Consider the following 15,000-nt stretch of genomic DNA (forward strand, 5'->3'; position numbering starts at 1 on the left):
TGAAGACGTGAATGTTGACAAAGAATACCACAAATCTGACGACGGAAGCTAAAGGTTGAGTCATTCAGACACCCACTGGACATCCGAGGGGTCTGTGTAGAGGAGAAGAGAGGACTGGCCGTACTGAGTGAGCTAACCATTCGCAAGAGACGGTAAACCGAGGTCCTGTGTGCAGCATGTACTTAGCGCACGTAAAAACAAACAAACAAACAACAAGCGAAAATTGGAGGTTCTGATGAAAAGTTCACTTTCACAGTAAAACATATAGACTTGCAGTCAAAAAAGGAATCGAATCTCCCCCCCTCCCCTCTCTCTCTAGTAGTAGTAGTAGTAGTAGTAGTAGTAGCATTATTGTATCTTTATTTTGTTTTGTTTGCTTGTTGATTTTTTTTTTTTTTTTTTTTTTGCCCTGTGGGTCAGATGAAAAAAAAAATGTCTTTGCTTATTCCACTTCTCTCATTAAAGAAAAATAAATAAATAAATACTTAACTCATTCATTCATTCTCTCTCTTACTCTCTTATACATTTGCGTTGTATTGTGGCAACACGCTCTCTCTGATTTGATAAGCCCGGTCCACACACAGGAATGTGTTGTAGCAATACAATAGTAATACTATGCAATGTAACACAAAACAATACAATACAATCGAAGCGACACGACATAACACAACACGACACGACACGACACGACACGACACACAAAGCATTGTGGATGACGTACTAACTAAAATGTCTTCTTGACTGCAGGGGGGTGTCACGTGCTGGCGGTTCTGGCACTGTGCTGTCTGGCAGCGTGTCTGGCAGCGCCCAAGGCAAAGAGGACGTCCGACCTGCAGCCAGTATGCCCGCAGGTAGCTCGTTCAATGCTGACATGTCTGGGTTTCTGTGGAGGGAGGTGGGAAGACGGGGGGGAGTGACAGAAGAATGTCTTTCTACTAGTGTCCTAGCCTGCGTCTGTGAGTGTTCTAGTCTGTCTCAGAGTGTCCTAGTCTGTGTCTGTGGCTGCCCTAGTCTGTTTGTGAATGTACTTAGTCTGTCCGTGAGTGTCCTTGGGTGTGTGTCTGCGACGGTCCTAGTGTGTGTTTGTGAGTGTCCTAGTCTGTGTCTGTGAGTGTCCTAGTCTGTGTCTGTGAGTGTCCTACTCTGTGCTCATGAGTGTCCAAGAGTGTGTCTGTGACTACCCTAGTCTGTTTGTGAATGTACTAGTCTCTGCTTGTGAGTGTCCTAGTATGTGTTTGTGAGTGTTCTAGTCTATTTGTGAATGTCATGGTGTGTGTCTGTGACTGCCCTAGTCTGTGTCTGTGAGTGTCCTTGTCTGTGTATGTGAATGTTCTAGTTGTTTCTCTGAGTGTTCAAGTCTGTGTCTTGTCTGTAACATAGTCTATGACTTTCCTAGTCTGTCTGCGTATCCCCTTCCATCGGAAAAGTCGACTGAAAGGAAAGAAAGAGAGAGATGACGTGTGCAGCAGCAGCAGCAGTGGTAGTAGTAGCAACAGCAGCGGCAGCAGCAGCAGTAGTTGTAGTAGTAGCAATAGTAGTAGTAGCAATAGTAGCAGCAGCAGCATTAGTAGTAGTAATAGTAGTAGTAGTAGTATTTATATTCAACGTCTTTAAACATAAAATGTGATAATGGGCGTGTGGGGAGGGGGTGAGGGTGGAGCGGTGGCGTTAATTTCTCGTTGTTTTTAATTTACATATATTGATTAACAAATAAATACTCACAAATACTAACACACACACACACACACACACACACACACACACACACACACACACACACACCCTACCTGTACTGCAAAGCAAAATCACCAACTACAAACCTACATTTGATAACAAGCGATATTGCAATGAATGACCTGCTTATGATAGGGTATAAACAGGATACAAAAAAACAAGAGGAAAAAATTATGAACCCACTTCGGAGAGGAGAGGTTGAGAACTTCGACTTGAAGAGTCTTCAAAGCAACTGAAGATAGCAGCAGTCACAAGTGCAGTTTTCTGGCTGTTGAATAAAATTCACTTGTCTTGAAGAACAGTTCACTGCTGGTTTGGAAAAGGTGGATGGGTGAAGGAAGTGAGAGATAATCTAGACAGCGAGAGGAAAGGGGGGCGGGGGAAGATGAAAAAGAGGAGGAGGGGAGGGAAGGGGGGAAATGGGCAGGATAGGAACGAGGGAAGCTGTGGTTTGGTTTTGTCCTTGATGTTGAGGCCATATGGTGCTGTAGTACCGAGATGGTGGATAATCTGTTAACTCACTCAGTATGGCAAGTCCTCTCTTCTCCTCTACACAGACCCCTCGGATGTCCAGTGGGTGTCTGAATGACCCAACCTTTAGCTTCCGTCGTCAGAATTGTGGTATTCTTTGTCAACATTCACCTCTTCAGTATAAGAGCCTTCCGCTTGCAATATTTTGATGATGGTAATTGGGGTGAAATGCTGTTAGCGTCGTCTCTTTCGCCGTTCGTATGGAGAGAGTTAATCTGATAACCTGCTTATGATAGTTTTAGTTTTAACGAGGCGTCAAAGGGTGCAGGCTAATCCGTATACGCTACACCCCATCTGCTAAAAAAAGGGAAAGAAAACAGATACCGGTCCTATGCATAAACCCAACGCGTTGGTCGGGGATTCGAGAGCCTGTCATAGATACGTATAAAACATCAGCCTGCGGTGAATTACGATGAATAAAATAACAGGTAAGTATGTACATTAAACTCATAATGAAAGATCCATAGGAGGCAAATAATGGAAATAAGATTGGAACAAAAACGAGACTAGGAAACCCACAATCTGCAACCGACCTATGATAGCATGGAAAAACACGGTCTACAACCGTCATATACGGCTATGCAAAAAATCATGCAATTTATTTAGCAACTGGAAAGAACAACGCAGTCCGCATACGTCTGCCAGCGCCATTTAAGAATAAGAATAAGAATAAGAATAACTTTATTATCTCCAACTGGAGAAATTTGGTCAGGTGCATTATCACAACATAGACAAGTAAACAACATGGGGACCAAAACTGTAAAAGTCAACAACAGCTTTTACGAATATTACGAAGACACAAATGTAAAAAAAATATCACATACACAGTTTCATACAAACATCCACACACTGCAGGTAATAACTAGTATTCTTAATGTAAAATCAGAAAGAATTAAGAAACATTATTTTGAATATAATTATAAGCATAGCCTACTATATTGCACATTGATTATAGTAGACAGATAAGAATAAAGATAAATTACGGAACACCACAACCAGATAAGCAGCACACACCCGCACCCACCCACCCCACACACACGCGGATTACTTGATTAAACAAGAGTAATAAACATATGTTCTCAAATAAAAGCGTTTCTCCCCCCCCCCCCCACCCCCACCGTTACCTCCCCTGTCTCTCTGATAGTTATTTCATCCTTCAGAACTTCTCTCTGTGCAGGTACCGATCGGGTTTGCCACAAAAATCTTAACGAATTGTCGGACTGCATCTGTAAGTCTAATCAGATTGGTCCTACTTCCTGTTAGCTGCTACAGTGGAGTGATGGCCCTAGAGGTAACGCGTCCGCTTAGGAAGCGAGAGAATCTGAGCGCGCTGGTTCGAATCACGGCTCAGGCGCTGATATTTTCTCCCTCTCCACCAGACCTTGAGTGGTGGTGAGACGACAAACCGAGGTCCCGTGTACAGCATGCACTTAGCGCACGTAAAAGAACCCATGGCAACAGAAGGGTTGTTCCTGGCAAAATTCTGTAGAAAAATTCACTTGGATAGGAAAAACAAATAAAACTGCACGCAGGAAAAAATACCAAAAAAAAATGGGTGGCGCTGTAGTGTACCGACGCGCTCTCCCTGGGGACAGCAGCCCGAATTTCACACAGAGAAATATGTTGTGATAAAAAAAGAAATACAAATTAATGAGTTGAAAGAAAGAGCGGGGGTCTGGAGTGATTGAAACAATGGCAATCCCGTTGTCAGAGTTTTCGATTCCGCTTCGCGCGCCATGTTTTTATTGTTTTATTCTAATTTGTTTCAGTCATTGGACTTCTGCGTTTCTTTCACTTTTCAAAATCACATTTCAATGTATCTGTTTATTATGTATATCTGTCATATTTCATCATATCCATGCTTCCGATTCTGTCTCTGCCTTTCGCCCTTGACTAAAAGCTTATCTTTTTAAAACCTACCCATAAACACTCTCAGTTTCCTCCTTCTCCTACACCATCCTTGTCAGCTCGCTTTGGATGCATGAGGTACAGGAGAGGGGAAGTGTTGGTGTGGGGAGAGGGGGAAGTGGGGAGGGGGGGGGCGGGGGGGAGGAGGGAGGGGTTTTGAGAAAGAGTTGTCATGAATGATTAAATGTAATCTGCAACTTTTTCTTTCATGTAAAGCGCCCCTGAGCTCTTGGAGGGAAAGGCCTGCTATGCAAATGTATATTATTATTATCGTAATCATTATTATTATTCTTATTATTATCATTGTTGTTGTTATTATCATCATCATCATTATTATTATTCTGTTTATTGTCATATTTCGTTTCAGGCTACTGTTTTATTCATGTACACTTATGGTATGCTGTCAAGGCCCTGGTCAGTCCCTTGGGTATATGTGTAAGTCAGGCATTTTTTTTTTTTTTTTTTTTTTTTGAAAGTAGAGATAATGTAGCGTACATGGATCAGTCCGCACGCTTTAGCACTTCCTTGAAACTGAAACTGAAATACTGTTACGACAGTCGAGATCAGTAATAATTTTCCTGATCTGCTGTCCAAGATTTGTTATTCCTAACCCATGCACGATGCAAGCGCGTTTGAGAACATAATTTTCAGAATTTTTGAAACGATACTTGGCCTACGTCGTCAACTTCTGTCTTTAGTTGGAGAGAACATTCGTTGTTGTTGTGTTTTTTTGTTGTTGTTTTTTTATCATGAACGTGTGTTTTCACGGATTCCAACAATGAATTGCTTTTTATCTTTTCTCCCTTATTTTTGATGAGATAGTAGTCCTCCGTCAGCTCTCGTCTCAAGTCAGTTCCAACCATCTTCTCATCCCACATTAGTCTGCAAACCACCTACATAACATAGGAACAGTCATCCTTCGTGTCGTGAATGACATTTTAACCTCTCTTGATGAAGAACAATTGTCAGTATTACTTCTCTTGGACCTTTCTGCCGCTTTCGATACGATTGATCACGAAATTCTTCTGAGCAGGCCCGAGAATACCTTCGGAATTTGTGGATAGCACTCAACTGGTTTCGATCTTACCTCTCAGAAAGAAATCAGTTTGTTCTGGTTAAAGATCATTACTCTGAAAATTCATTTCTCGCATCTGGTATCCCACAGGGTTCTGTGCTAGATCCCATTGTCTGAGTTAATCCACAATCACTCAGTCGCACATGAAATGTTTGCCGACAAAGGTTTTGTAGCGTATATGAAGACCGGGAAAGTCTGAAGCTTTGATTTATCTATATTATGACCGTAAAACAATGAAACCTGTTTCGATGTGACATACTCGTTTCAGATGGTGATCGAAAATATGATTTGGATCGATAGGCGTATATAACTAACTAATTATCTATGATTATATATATATATATATATATATATATATATATATATATATATATATATATATATATATATATATATATATATATATGTTTACATGAATGTACAGATCCTATTCCCCTCTCTCCCCACCACATTTTCGCTTTTTCGATTTTATTCTTGTGGTTTTCAACTCAGCAGAAATCACATGTAAGTAGTGAAAACTTCGTCTCTTGGTATTTGCATTAACTTATTCGTTCATTTTGTTTAAATAGATTATTTCATTTTTCATACGAACCTAGTAGATGTGGTGTCGCACGCTTAGTTGCCTCATTGGAAGCCTTTAAAGCCTTCGTTTCGACTGTTTATCTTTTGAGTAAAACTTTGTATATCGATAGCGAAAATACAATTATCTGTTTCGAAAGAGAAATAAAATGGATTGTTAATGTGTAAGTTTTTGCTTGGTCGTTTAGACTTTTTGTGTTTGTTTATGATTTGATGGCGAAAATAACTTTGTCTGTCGAAACAAACAAACAAACAAAAAAAAAAAAAAAAAAAAAAAAAAAAAAAGAAAAAAGGGGTGGGGTGCGGGGGGTGGGGTGGGGGCTGGGGGGTGGAGGAGATTGTTAATGCGTATTTGTTTGTTTGCTCGTGTGGTCTTTTTGTGTCTGTTTATTTTATTTCATATTTATTTATTTATTTATTTATTTATTTATTTATTTTTTATACAGTACTCTTTGTTATTGAAATGCTGTGTCTAAAAGATGTTCATGTATAATGTTTCAATACCGTATGTCTTCACCGTGCCGTGCTTTGCCTTACTGTGCCTTGCCTTACCGTGCCTTGCCTTGCCGTGTCTTGCCTTGCCTTGCCTTGCCTTACCTCGTGCCTTGCCTTGCCTTGTCTTTGCCTTGCCTCGCCTTGCCTTGCTTTGCCGTTCATTACCTTGCCTTGCCTTGCCTTGCCATGTCATGCCATGCCTTGCAGTGCCGTGCCGTGCTGTGCCGTGCCGTGCCGTGCCGTGGCGTGCCGTGCCTTGCCTTGCCTTGCCTCGTGCCTTGCCTTGACTTGTCTTTGCCTCGCCTTGCCTTGCCTTGCCTTGCCTCGTGCCTTGCTGTGTCTTGCCTCGCCTTGCCTTGCCTTGCCTTGCCTCGTGCCTTGCTGTGCCTTGCCCTGCCCTGCCCTGCCCTGCCCTGCTTTGCCTTGCCTTGCCTTGCCTTGCCCTGCCTTGCCTTGCCTTGCCTTGCCCTTGCCTTGGGAGTGAAAGTGAGGCTGAAACCTCGGTTGTCTGTGTTTCTTATCTGCCCCGAACCCTGCAGAAAGGAGAGGAGCGGGCGTACGGTCTGTGTGAGCGGAGCGCCATGCCGCTGATCGGGGAAGAGGACTACAGGTGTGTGGAGATGAGCCCCGGGCAGTGTCCATCCTGGGTGGCCAGGGACTGGGTGCAGGAGGGCAGCGTGTGCTTCCACCCGACCGTCCACCCCGACTTGGCATTCAGCTGTTCCTCCGGGAAATGGACCGTGACAGGTAAGAGTGGAGGAGGAGGAAAATGTGTGTGTGTGTGTGTGTGTGTGTGTGTGTGTGTGTGTGTGTGTGTGTGTGTATGTGTGCGTGTGTGTGTGTGCTTGCGTGCGTGCGTGCATGCGTGTGTGTGTTTGTGTGTGTGTGTGTGTGTGTGTGTGTGTGTGTGTGTGTGTGTGTGTGTGTGTGCGCGCGCGCGCATCTGTTTATCTATCTATCTATCTATCTATCTATCTATCTATCTATGTCCTTTGGCCATCTGCCTATCTTTATAGATACGTGTATCTGCATCTGTCTCTCTGTCTGTCTATTACATTCCTATAGGTGGGGTGAAGAAACTGGGGAAGGAGTGAGAGGTAAAACATGTTCTCATTGTTGGCCGTTGTTAGTATTGTTCATGAATTTTTCTTACATGTTGTTTAGTGTCCCGTTTAGATATTTTTCTTGTTGATAATCCAAAAATAATATGTTCATTTCCATGTGCCTTCTACACCTTTGCCACACCCCCTTTTATATATTCTGTTTCTTTTTTATATACGTAAGGCGGGATGGAAAAAAAACAAACATGTATCTTAGCTCATAATGCTGGTGAAACATTTTCCTGTTCATCTACATCTACGTCTTCCTAGATACTTATCTATCTGTCTGTCTGCTGTACATACATTTGTATCTACCAACCTCTCTATCAGTCAGTCTGTCTATCTGTTTATTCATTATTTGTGCAGATGCAACCGCTTTGAGAGCAGCATCTCGCGAAAAGAGGTTCTTGGGAATCCTGATTGGGTTTGCCATTTGCTTATTCTTTTGCCCTCCTCGCAGTGAGTACCCTTCAGAACCTTCAGATGTGATCTGGTCTGTTACCTCTGTAACCTTTCGTCTCGTTGCAAAACTCTGTGTAGATAGATCTCTCTCTCTCTCTCTCTCTCTCTCTCTCTCTCTCTCTCTCTCTCTCTCTCTCTCTCTCTCTATATATATATATATATATATATATATATATATATATAAACACACACACACACACACACACACATATATATATATATATATATATATATATATTAAAAAAAAATAGATGGACAGCTCATTGCCCAGGAAATCTGAAGCCAATTGGACGTCATACTGACACTCGTATGTGTTAGTCTGTCAGTCCGTTGAGAAGTCGCCTGTTAACTGATGGTAGTTTATGAACTGTAACCGTGTATCTTCGATGAAATGATGAAATCGTGTAATGTTTGCCCCCAAGACATGCCAGGTGTTGTGTCTTGATTGATATCTATCTGCCAATGGTTATTACATGTAAACAATGCAGTGGCAGAAGCGCAAACATACTGTGGTGGTAGACACAGAAATGTCAGCTTAAATCACTCAGTACGGCCAGTCCTCTCTTCTCCTCAACACAGACCCCTCGGATGTCCAGTGGGTGTCTGAATGACCCAACCTTTAGCTTCCGTCGTCAGAATTGTGGTATTCTTTGTCAACATTCACGTCTTAAGTATAAGAGCCTTCCGCTTGCAATATTTTGATGATGGTAATTGGGCTGAAACGCTGTTAACGTCGTCTCTTTCGCCGTTCGTATGGAGAGAGTTAACGAACGCCGCGAGCAAGTGAAAGCTTGCCGTGAATCACTCACCGTAGCCAACTGAGCGCTCGGCTACGTGTGTGAAGTTACCGCTTCGCGCTGTACTGAAACGAGTATCAAAATGGCTGATTGAACACTTCCGCTGGCTTCAGTTAGCAAAGGGGCTCAAAGGAGGCATACGCTATCTATCTAGATTAGTGGCTATGGACCCATTCAACTGGGCACTGGATGCCACATGCCCGACAGCTACTTTGCCTGATCCCAAAACATGAAGGGGAGGGAACACTGCCTCTGGGTACAACGTGAACAGTTAACCGCATGTGCAATTCGGGAAACAAATTCACACGCTTGGATACACTTACTGGACAAAATGAAGGAACAAGTATATGAAAAAGATGAAAACATTGAGTGATAAGAAAATATAGGGAGAGCTGGACAGTACAAGGTCTTCATAGAAGAAGCCCCCCTCAGTCACATGTTTCGGCCCTTAATTCCTTACACTCTAAGGGGTCCGGGCCGCACCCAGGTCATGACTCCTGGATGGCCTTGTATTGCCACCTTTTTTCCCCTTGGTCCTCAGAAGGTTCAAACACCGCGCCTCCAGGGTGGTCGCCACTTCAGGACTAAGCCACCTTTTCTTGCAGACGTTTTAACCACTGAGCCATCGTAGGCCTGGTATGAGTAGGGAAATTCCTCCTTAACCAGATCCAGCTGGAACTCTTTTCTGCTGCTTCTGCCATTGCCTTGAGAGCCCGCGTCCTCTCTCTGCCAGAAATTGACAGCTGTTTCATGAAGCTGAAAACAAATGTGCTCACAAATCCTCTTGCACCAGCCTCTTTTGCGAGGACTTTGGCATGGAAACGAGATAAACTTCCCGTGACAGCGTGAATTTGTTGTTGTGGTCTCTGTGTGTGTGTGTGTGTGTGTGTGTGTGTGTGTGTGTGTGTGTGTGTGTGTGTGTGTGTGTGTGTGTGTCCATATGTCTTTGTCTTTCTTTGTCTTTCTGTCTTTGTTTGCCTCTCTGTCTGTCTATGCCCCTCTCCCTCTCTCTTCCTCTTTGTCATTGTGTCTGTCTGTCCTTTTACATGTCCCTGTCTGTCTTTGAATCTGTATGTCTGTCTCTAAGTGCCATTCTCTCTATCTGCATCTCTCTTTCTGTGATCCCCCTCTCTCTCTGCCTCTCTCTCTCTCTGTTCCTCCCCCCTCTCTCTCTGCCTCTCTCTGTTCATGTTCATCTCTCTCTGCTTCTCTGCCTGTTCCTCTCTCTGTGCCTCTCTCTGTCTCTGTTCCTCCCCCCCTCTCTCTCTGCCTCTTTCTGTTCATGTTCATATCTCTCTGCGTCTCTCTGTCTCTGTTCCTCCCCCCCCCCCCCCTTCTCTCTCTTCCTCTCTCTGTTCATGTTCATCTCTCTCTGCCTCTCTGTGTTTGTGCTCCCCCCTCTCTCTCTCTGTTCCTTTCTCTCTGCCTCTCTGTGTTTGTGTTCCCCCCCCTCTCTCTCTCTGTTCCTTTCTCTCTGCCTCTCTCTGTGTCTCTTACTTTTACTCCTACTCTCTCCCTTTGAGCGAGTGTGTATGGGTTGGTTTTTGGTTTATTGTTTGTTTGTGTAAATATATTTCTCTCTCTCTCTCTCTCTCTCTCTCTCTCTGTGTGTGTGTGTGTGTGTGTGTGTGTGTGTGTGTGTGTGTGTGTGTGTGTGTGTGTTCATATCTGTGTATCTGTGTTTGTGTCTATGCCTGTGTCTGTGTATGCAGCTATGTGTGTCTGTGTGTGTTTCGGCTTCCCCTCCCTCGCTCCCTCCCTCCCTCTCTCTCTCCCTCTCTCTCACACTCACTCTCTCTCTCTCCTACACCTATACCTCCCTCCCCTCCCCCCCCCCCCCCCATTAGAAAAATAAAAAATGTAGGGAAGAAATTAACAGTGTAAATCAGATTGGAACATGTTATTCATCTCCCGTCCACCTCCTCCCCAACACACACACCATTCCTGCCCCCCCTCGCCCCCCCCCCCACCCCACCCCACCTGATCGATCCCCTTATTTCCCTCCCCCAGTTGTGGCGGTTGTGCTGCCCAACAAGCCTCCGGTCATCACGTGCCCTGCGAGCATCTCCGTCACGGCCCCGTCAGGACAGAGTGTTGTGAAGGTGAACTGGCCATCGCCCACGGCCACTGACCCCGACGGGAGATCACCCAGGTGACAATGACCGTAGACACTGCATGTAGGGTAGGCTTGAGATGTTGGTGTGTATGTATGTATGTAGAGAGAGAGAGAGAGAGAGAGAGAGAGAGAGAGAGAGGGGGGGGGTGGGGGGAGGAGGGAGGGAGGAGTTCAATATGTAGCACGCACTCAACGCACACACACCCCACCCCCCGAAAACAAAAACAAAACAACAACAACGAAAAACCCACGGGAACAAGAGAGTAAGTTGACCCTGGCAAAACTTCCGTACTAGAATCCACTCTAATGTACGTGTGTGTGTGTGTGTGTGTGTGTGTGTGTGTGTGTGTGTGTGTGTGTGTGTGTGAGAGAGAGAGAGAGAGAGAGAGAGAGAGAGATCATGTTTACATGTGTATATAAGTGCAGGTAGTGCCTTCGTATGTTTTTGCTATCTATTTTAGTAGAAGCCAGCGCAGTCAGCTCAACTGAATCAATATTGAACGACTCGACGTCAGTTCAGTTTTAAATGTCGTTTGATTTGACTGAGTTTTAAATTCAACTCTGTTAAGTTCATGCCATTGTCAGAGTTTCTTTTCTTTTCTTTTCTTGAGAATTCGGCAGAGAAACGGAGTCTAATGTAGCTCAGTTTCGTTTTTGATTTCATTTCATTTGATTCCGTTTTCATTTTTCATTCTATTCCCAGTGATAGATGGTTTTGTTTTCGTGCTTTTCGTCCGGTGATTGTCAGTGGTCAGATATAAAGGCCTGAGGAAGGAGGGGACAGACAGTTTACATCTGGGCCAACAGCAAAGTGAGATCTGTATTATCAATGGTTTCTCAAGTCAATGGGAAACCATTTACAGCTCAAACTAGGAGGCAAAATTGCACTGGATCTTAGTGCTGCAGCCTTGTGGGCTAGTTCGCCTTTGGGAACCATCCGAACGCCGACTGTCCTAAAACCCTCTTGGCCGAGAGAGTGGGGATATACTTGGGCAAGACACTCTCCACTATGATCAAATTCTAGCCCAATGGGTCGGAACAGCAGTTGCCTCCTCTGCTGTTCTGATGGTCATAGTCGGACACGACTGACTAGCATCTATCTATTTATCTATATCTATATATATATCTATATATCTATATCTATATCTAAATATATATATATATAAAGGCCCCGTTCTGGCACAGTGTTGTGTAAAGTCACTTCACTCCGATTTTCCTCACTCCACCTGGGTACCTGACTTCGGTCGGGGAAGGTTGATGTGGCTGGAGGTGAAGACTGGGCCCCGCCTTCCTATGCCGATCCCTGCAACATGGTGGGCATGAATTCACTGCTCCGATGGCGGTAAATGGATATGGGTCATCCTCGGTCAGATGCTAAGCTCTAAGCGCTTTTAAAACACAGAGTCATTTGTACAACAGGCTGCCTATCTGGGTAAAGCCGACTTACAGCTGCCATTGGGCGCTCATCATTCGTTTCCTGCGTCATTCAATCAGATTTCAGTCACGCACACACTCTTCTACAGACATAATATTTTACGTGTTTGACCGTTCTTTATTTGCCTCGCCATGCAGGCAGCCATGCCTCGTTTTCGGGGATGTACATGGTGGGCATGTTCTTGTCATAACCCTCTGAACGCTGACTTGGATTACAGGATCTTCAACGTACGGATTTGATCTTCTGCGTGCCTACACACACGAAGGGGGTTCAGGCACTAACAGGTCTGCACATTAGTTAACCTGAGAGATCGGACCCCCCACCCCATCCCCGCCCCCAGCCCCCGACCCCTCTGTCCCCACAATTTTACCACTCTTTATCCACCAGGTGCGACGGTGATCGAACTCGGGGAAACTCAAGCGAGAATCCTGCCCTCTAACCATTTGACCACCACATTCGTTTTAAAGTTCATTTGGTTTGATTTAGTTTTAATGAAAGTATACACCCGTTTTTGTTAAAAAGGCAACAAAAACACACACATAAAACAACAACAAAAAAACCCACCAAAAGCAAACAAACAAACAAACAAACAAACCCAAACAACCCTCAGCAAACAACAAAACTCTGACAAACAGACTTCACTTTCATTTCATTTCCCTGGCAGCGAAAGGGTTAACCCAGCTCCATTCGCGTCGTGTCATGGTCATGCCATGGTCTCTGTTTCAGCCCTCGACAGAGGAACGGCCCGTCCAACGGAAGCCAGTTATCTGAGGGTACGACCTTCATCTCCTACCAGGTCAAGGACGACGGGGGTCTGACAGATACCTGCTTTTTTCAAGTGCAGGTCCACGGTCAGTGCGACGTGTGGTTAAAGCCTTGGTTTGGTTAGGTGAAAGCCTTGGTCCCGGGTTCGAATCTCGGTAATGGCTTCTGGTGGGTAAAAGGGTGGAGATTTTTTTTTTCTTTTCCGATCTCCCGGGAGGTCAACTTTATCTCACTCAGTACAGCCAGTCCTCTCTTCTCCTCTACACAGACCCCTCGGATGTCCAGTGGGTGTCTGAATGACCCAACCTTTAGCTTCCGTCGTCAGAATTGTGGTATCTTTGTCAACATTCACCTCTTCAGTGTAAGAGCCTTCCGCTTGCAATATTTTGATGATGGTAATTGGGGAGAAACGCTGTTAACGTCGTCTCTTTCGCCGTTCGTATGGAGAGAGTTATTATGTGCAGACCTGCTAGTGCCTGAACCATCTTCGTGTGTGTGTGTGTACGCACGCAGAAGATCAAACACGTACGTTAAAGATCCAGTAATCCATGTAAGTATTCGTTGGGTTGTGAAGATACGAAAATAGCCCAGTATGCATCAACCACGACAGAGTCACCGGCAAGTTGAAGTTGGTCGTATAACGGAAAGAAAGAAGAAAAAAAGACTTCTTCCTCCCCGTAACTGATCTGCCCTGTCGATTTATTTTATTTTATTTTATTTTATTTTATTTTATTTTATTTTTTATTTTATTTTTTTTTTTTTTTTTGAGGAGCGGGTGTGTGTGTGTGTGTGTGTGTGTGCGTGGGTGAGGGGGGGAGGTGCGGATTGTTGTTGTATTCGTACCCATAGTAGGCTCTCAAGGCCCAGCTGACCAGCAGTAGGCCTATATTGCTTAGTTCAGACATCAGCGCGCGCACACACACACACACACACACACACACACACACTCAGTCCCACTTTATTTAATATCTTTATCAATGATCTCCCGAAATGTCTGAGCGTTACTGACTCACCATCCATAGACCTTGACAAAAGTGATAGTGTTTCGTGTTTACTATATGCTGATGACCTAGTAAATTTGTCCACGACAAAGATAGGATCACAAAGGAAACTAGATAAACTCAATCTGTATTGTGAAAACTGGGATCTAAAAATTAACATAGATAAAACTAAAGTAATAGTTTTTAACACACACCGATCCCAAAGTGCCTGTTATTTTCACAATAGGCAATGATATAATCCAGACAACTGATCAATACAAGTACTTGGGTGTATTATTTCACAAAACTGGAACGTTCTCATTTGCCCAAGAGCACCTAGCCAAACAGGCATCAAAAGCAGCACACTCCCTCCGACGAATCGTTAAAAAGCAAGATATTCGTTTGGATATTGTACTGCAGCTTTTTGATTCGCTTGTTTTACCTATATTATCATATGGATCCGATATTTGGTTCCCATGGGCTGAAACAAAAACTACCAATTCATTCAATACAGGAATGACAGATTTCTTTAGAAATTGTATTTCTTCGAAACATTCACATGAACAAATGCATATAAAATTTTGCAAACTGCTTCTAGGGGTACATTCTAAAACAATGAATCTGCCAACTCTAGCAGAACTGGGCAGATTTCCAATTGGAATTCATATTGCATGCAGAGTTCTTGACCACTGGACTCATATTCTGGATGCACATAATGATAGCCATATCAAAAAGGTCTATATGTCGATGATGAAGCAACCAGACACAACTGAAAATCCCTGGATACAATTTGTAAAGTATATTCCTCACAATGTAGGATTAGGTCATGTTTGGAATAATCAGTCGACATTTAGTAACAGCAGACTTAAATTTACATTACGCCAACAATTAAGAAATAGATATGTACAATTCTGGAAACAGAGAAAAACTGAATACAGCAGATTAGACTTCTACAACAAAATTAAAAGAAACGATTATCAAATTGAGAATTATCTAACTGATAAAATCGATCCTGCTCACAAA

At 43.7% G+C, this 15,000-nt stretch overlaps 1 protein-coding gene across 1 annotated transcript in view; it reads left to right on the forward strand.

The window, feature by feature from the left end:
• The window catches only part of LOC143301006 (uncharacterized), a 71,772-nt gene that overhangs the window by 2,304 nt on the left and 54,468 nt on the right, over positions 1-15,000 (forward strand). Inside the window, exons 2-6 of the mRNA XM_076614994.1 lie at positions 748-851; positions 6,862-7,069; positions 7,789-7,881; positions 10,692-10,833; positions 12,959-13,083. Coding sequence (XP_076471109.1) covers positions 748-851; positions 6,862-7,069; positions 7,789-7,881; positions 10,692-10,833; positions 12,959-13,083 — 672 coding nt within the window. The remainder of the gene's footprint in view (positions 1-747; positions 852-6,861; positions 7,070-7,788; positions 7,882-10,691; positions 10,834-12,958; positions 13,084-15,000) is intronic.

The sequence above is a fragment of the Babylonia areolata genome, chromosome 27 (assembly GCF_041734735.1).
Source record: "Babylonia areolata isolate BAREFJ2019XMU chromosome 27, ASM4173473v1, whole genome shotgun sequence".
Classification (NCBI taxonomy): domain Eukaryota; kingdom Metazoa; phylum Mollusca; class Gastropoda; order Neogastropoda; family Buccinidae; genus Babylonia; species Babylonia areolata.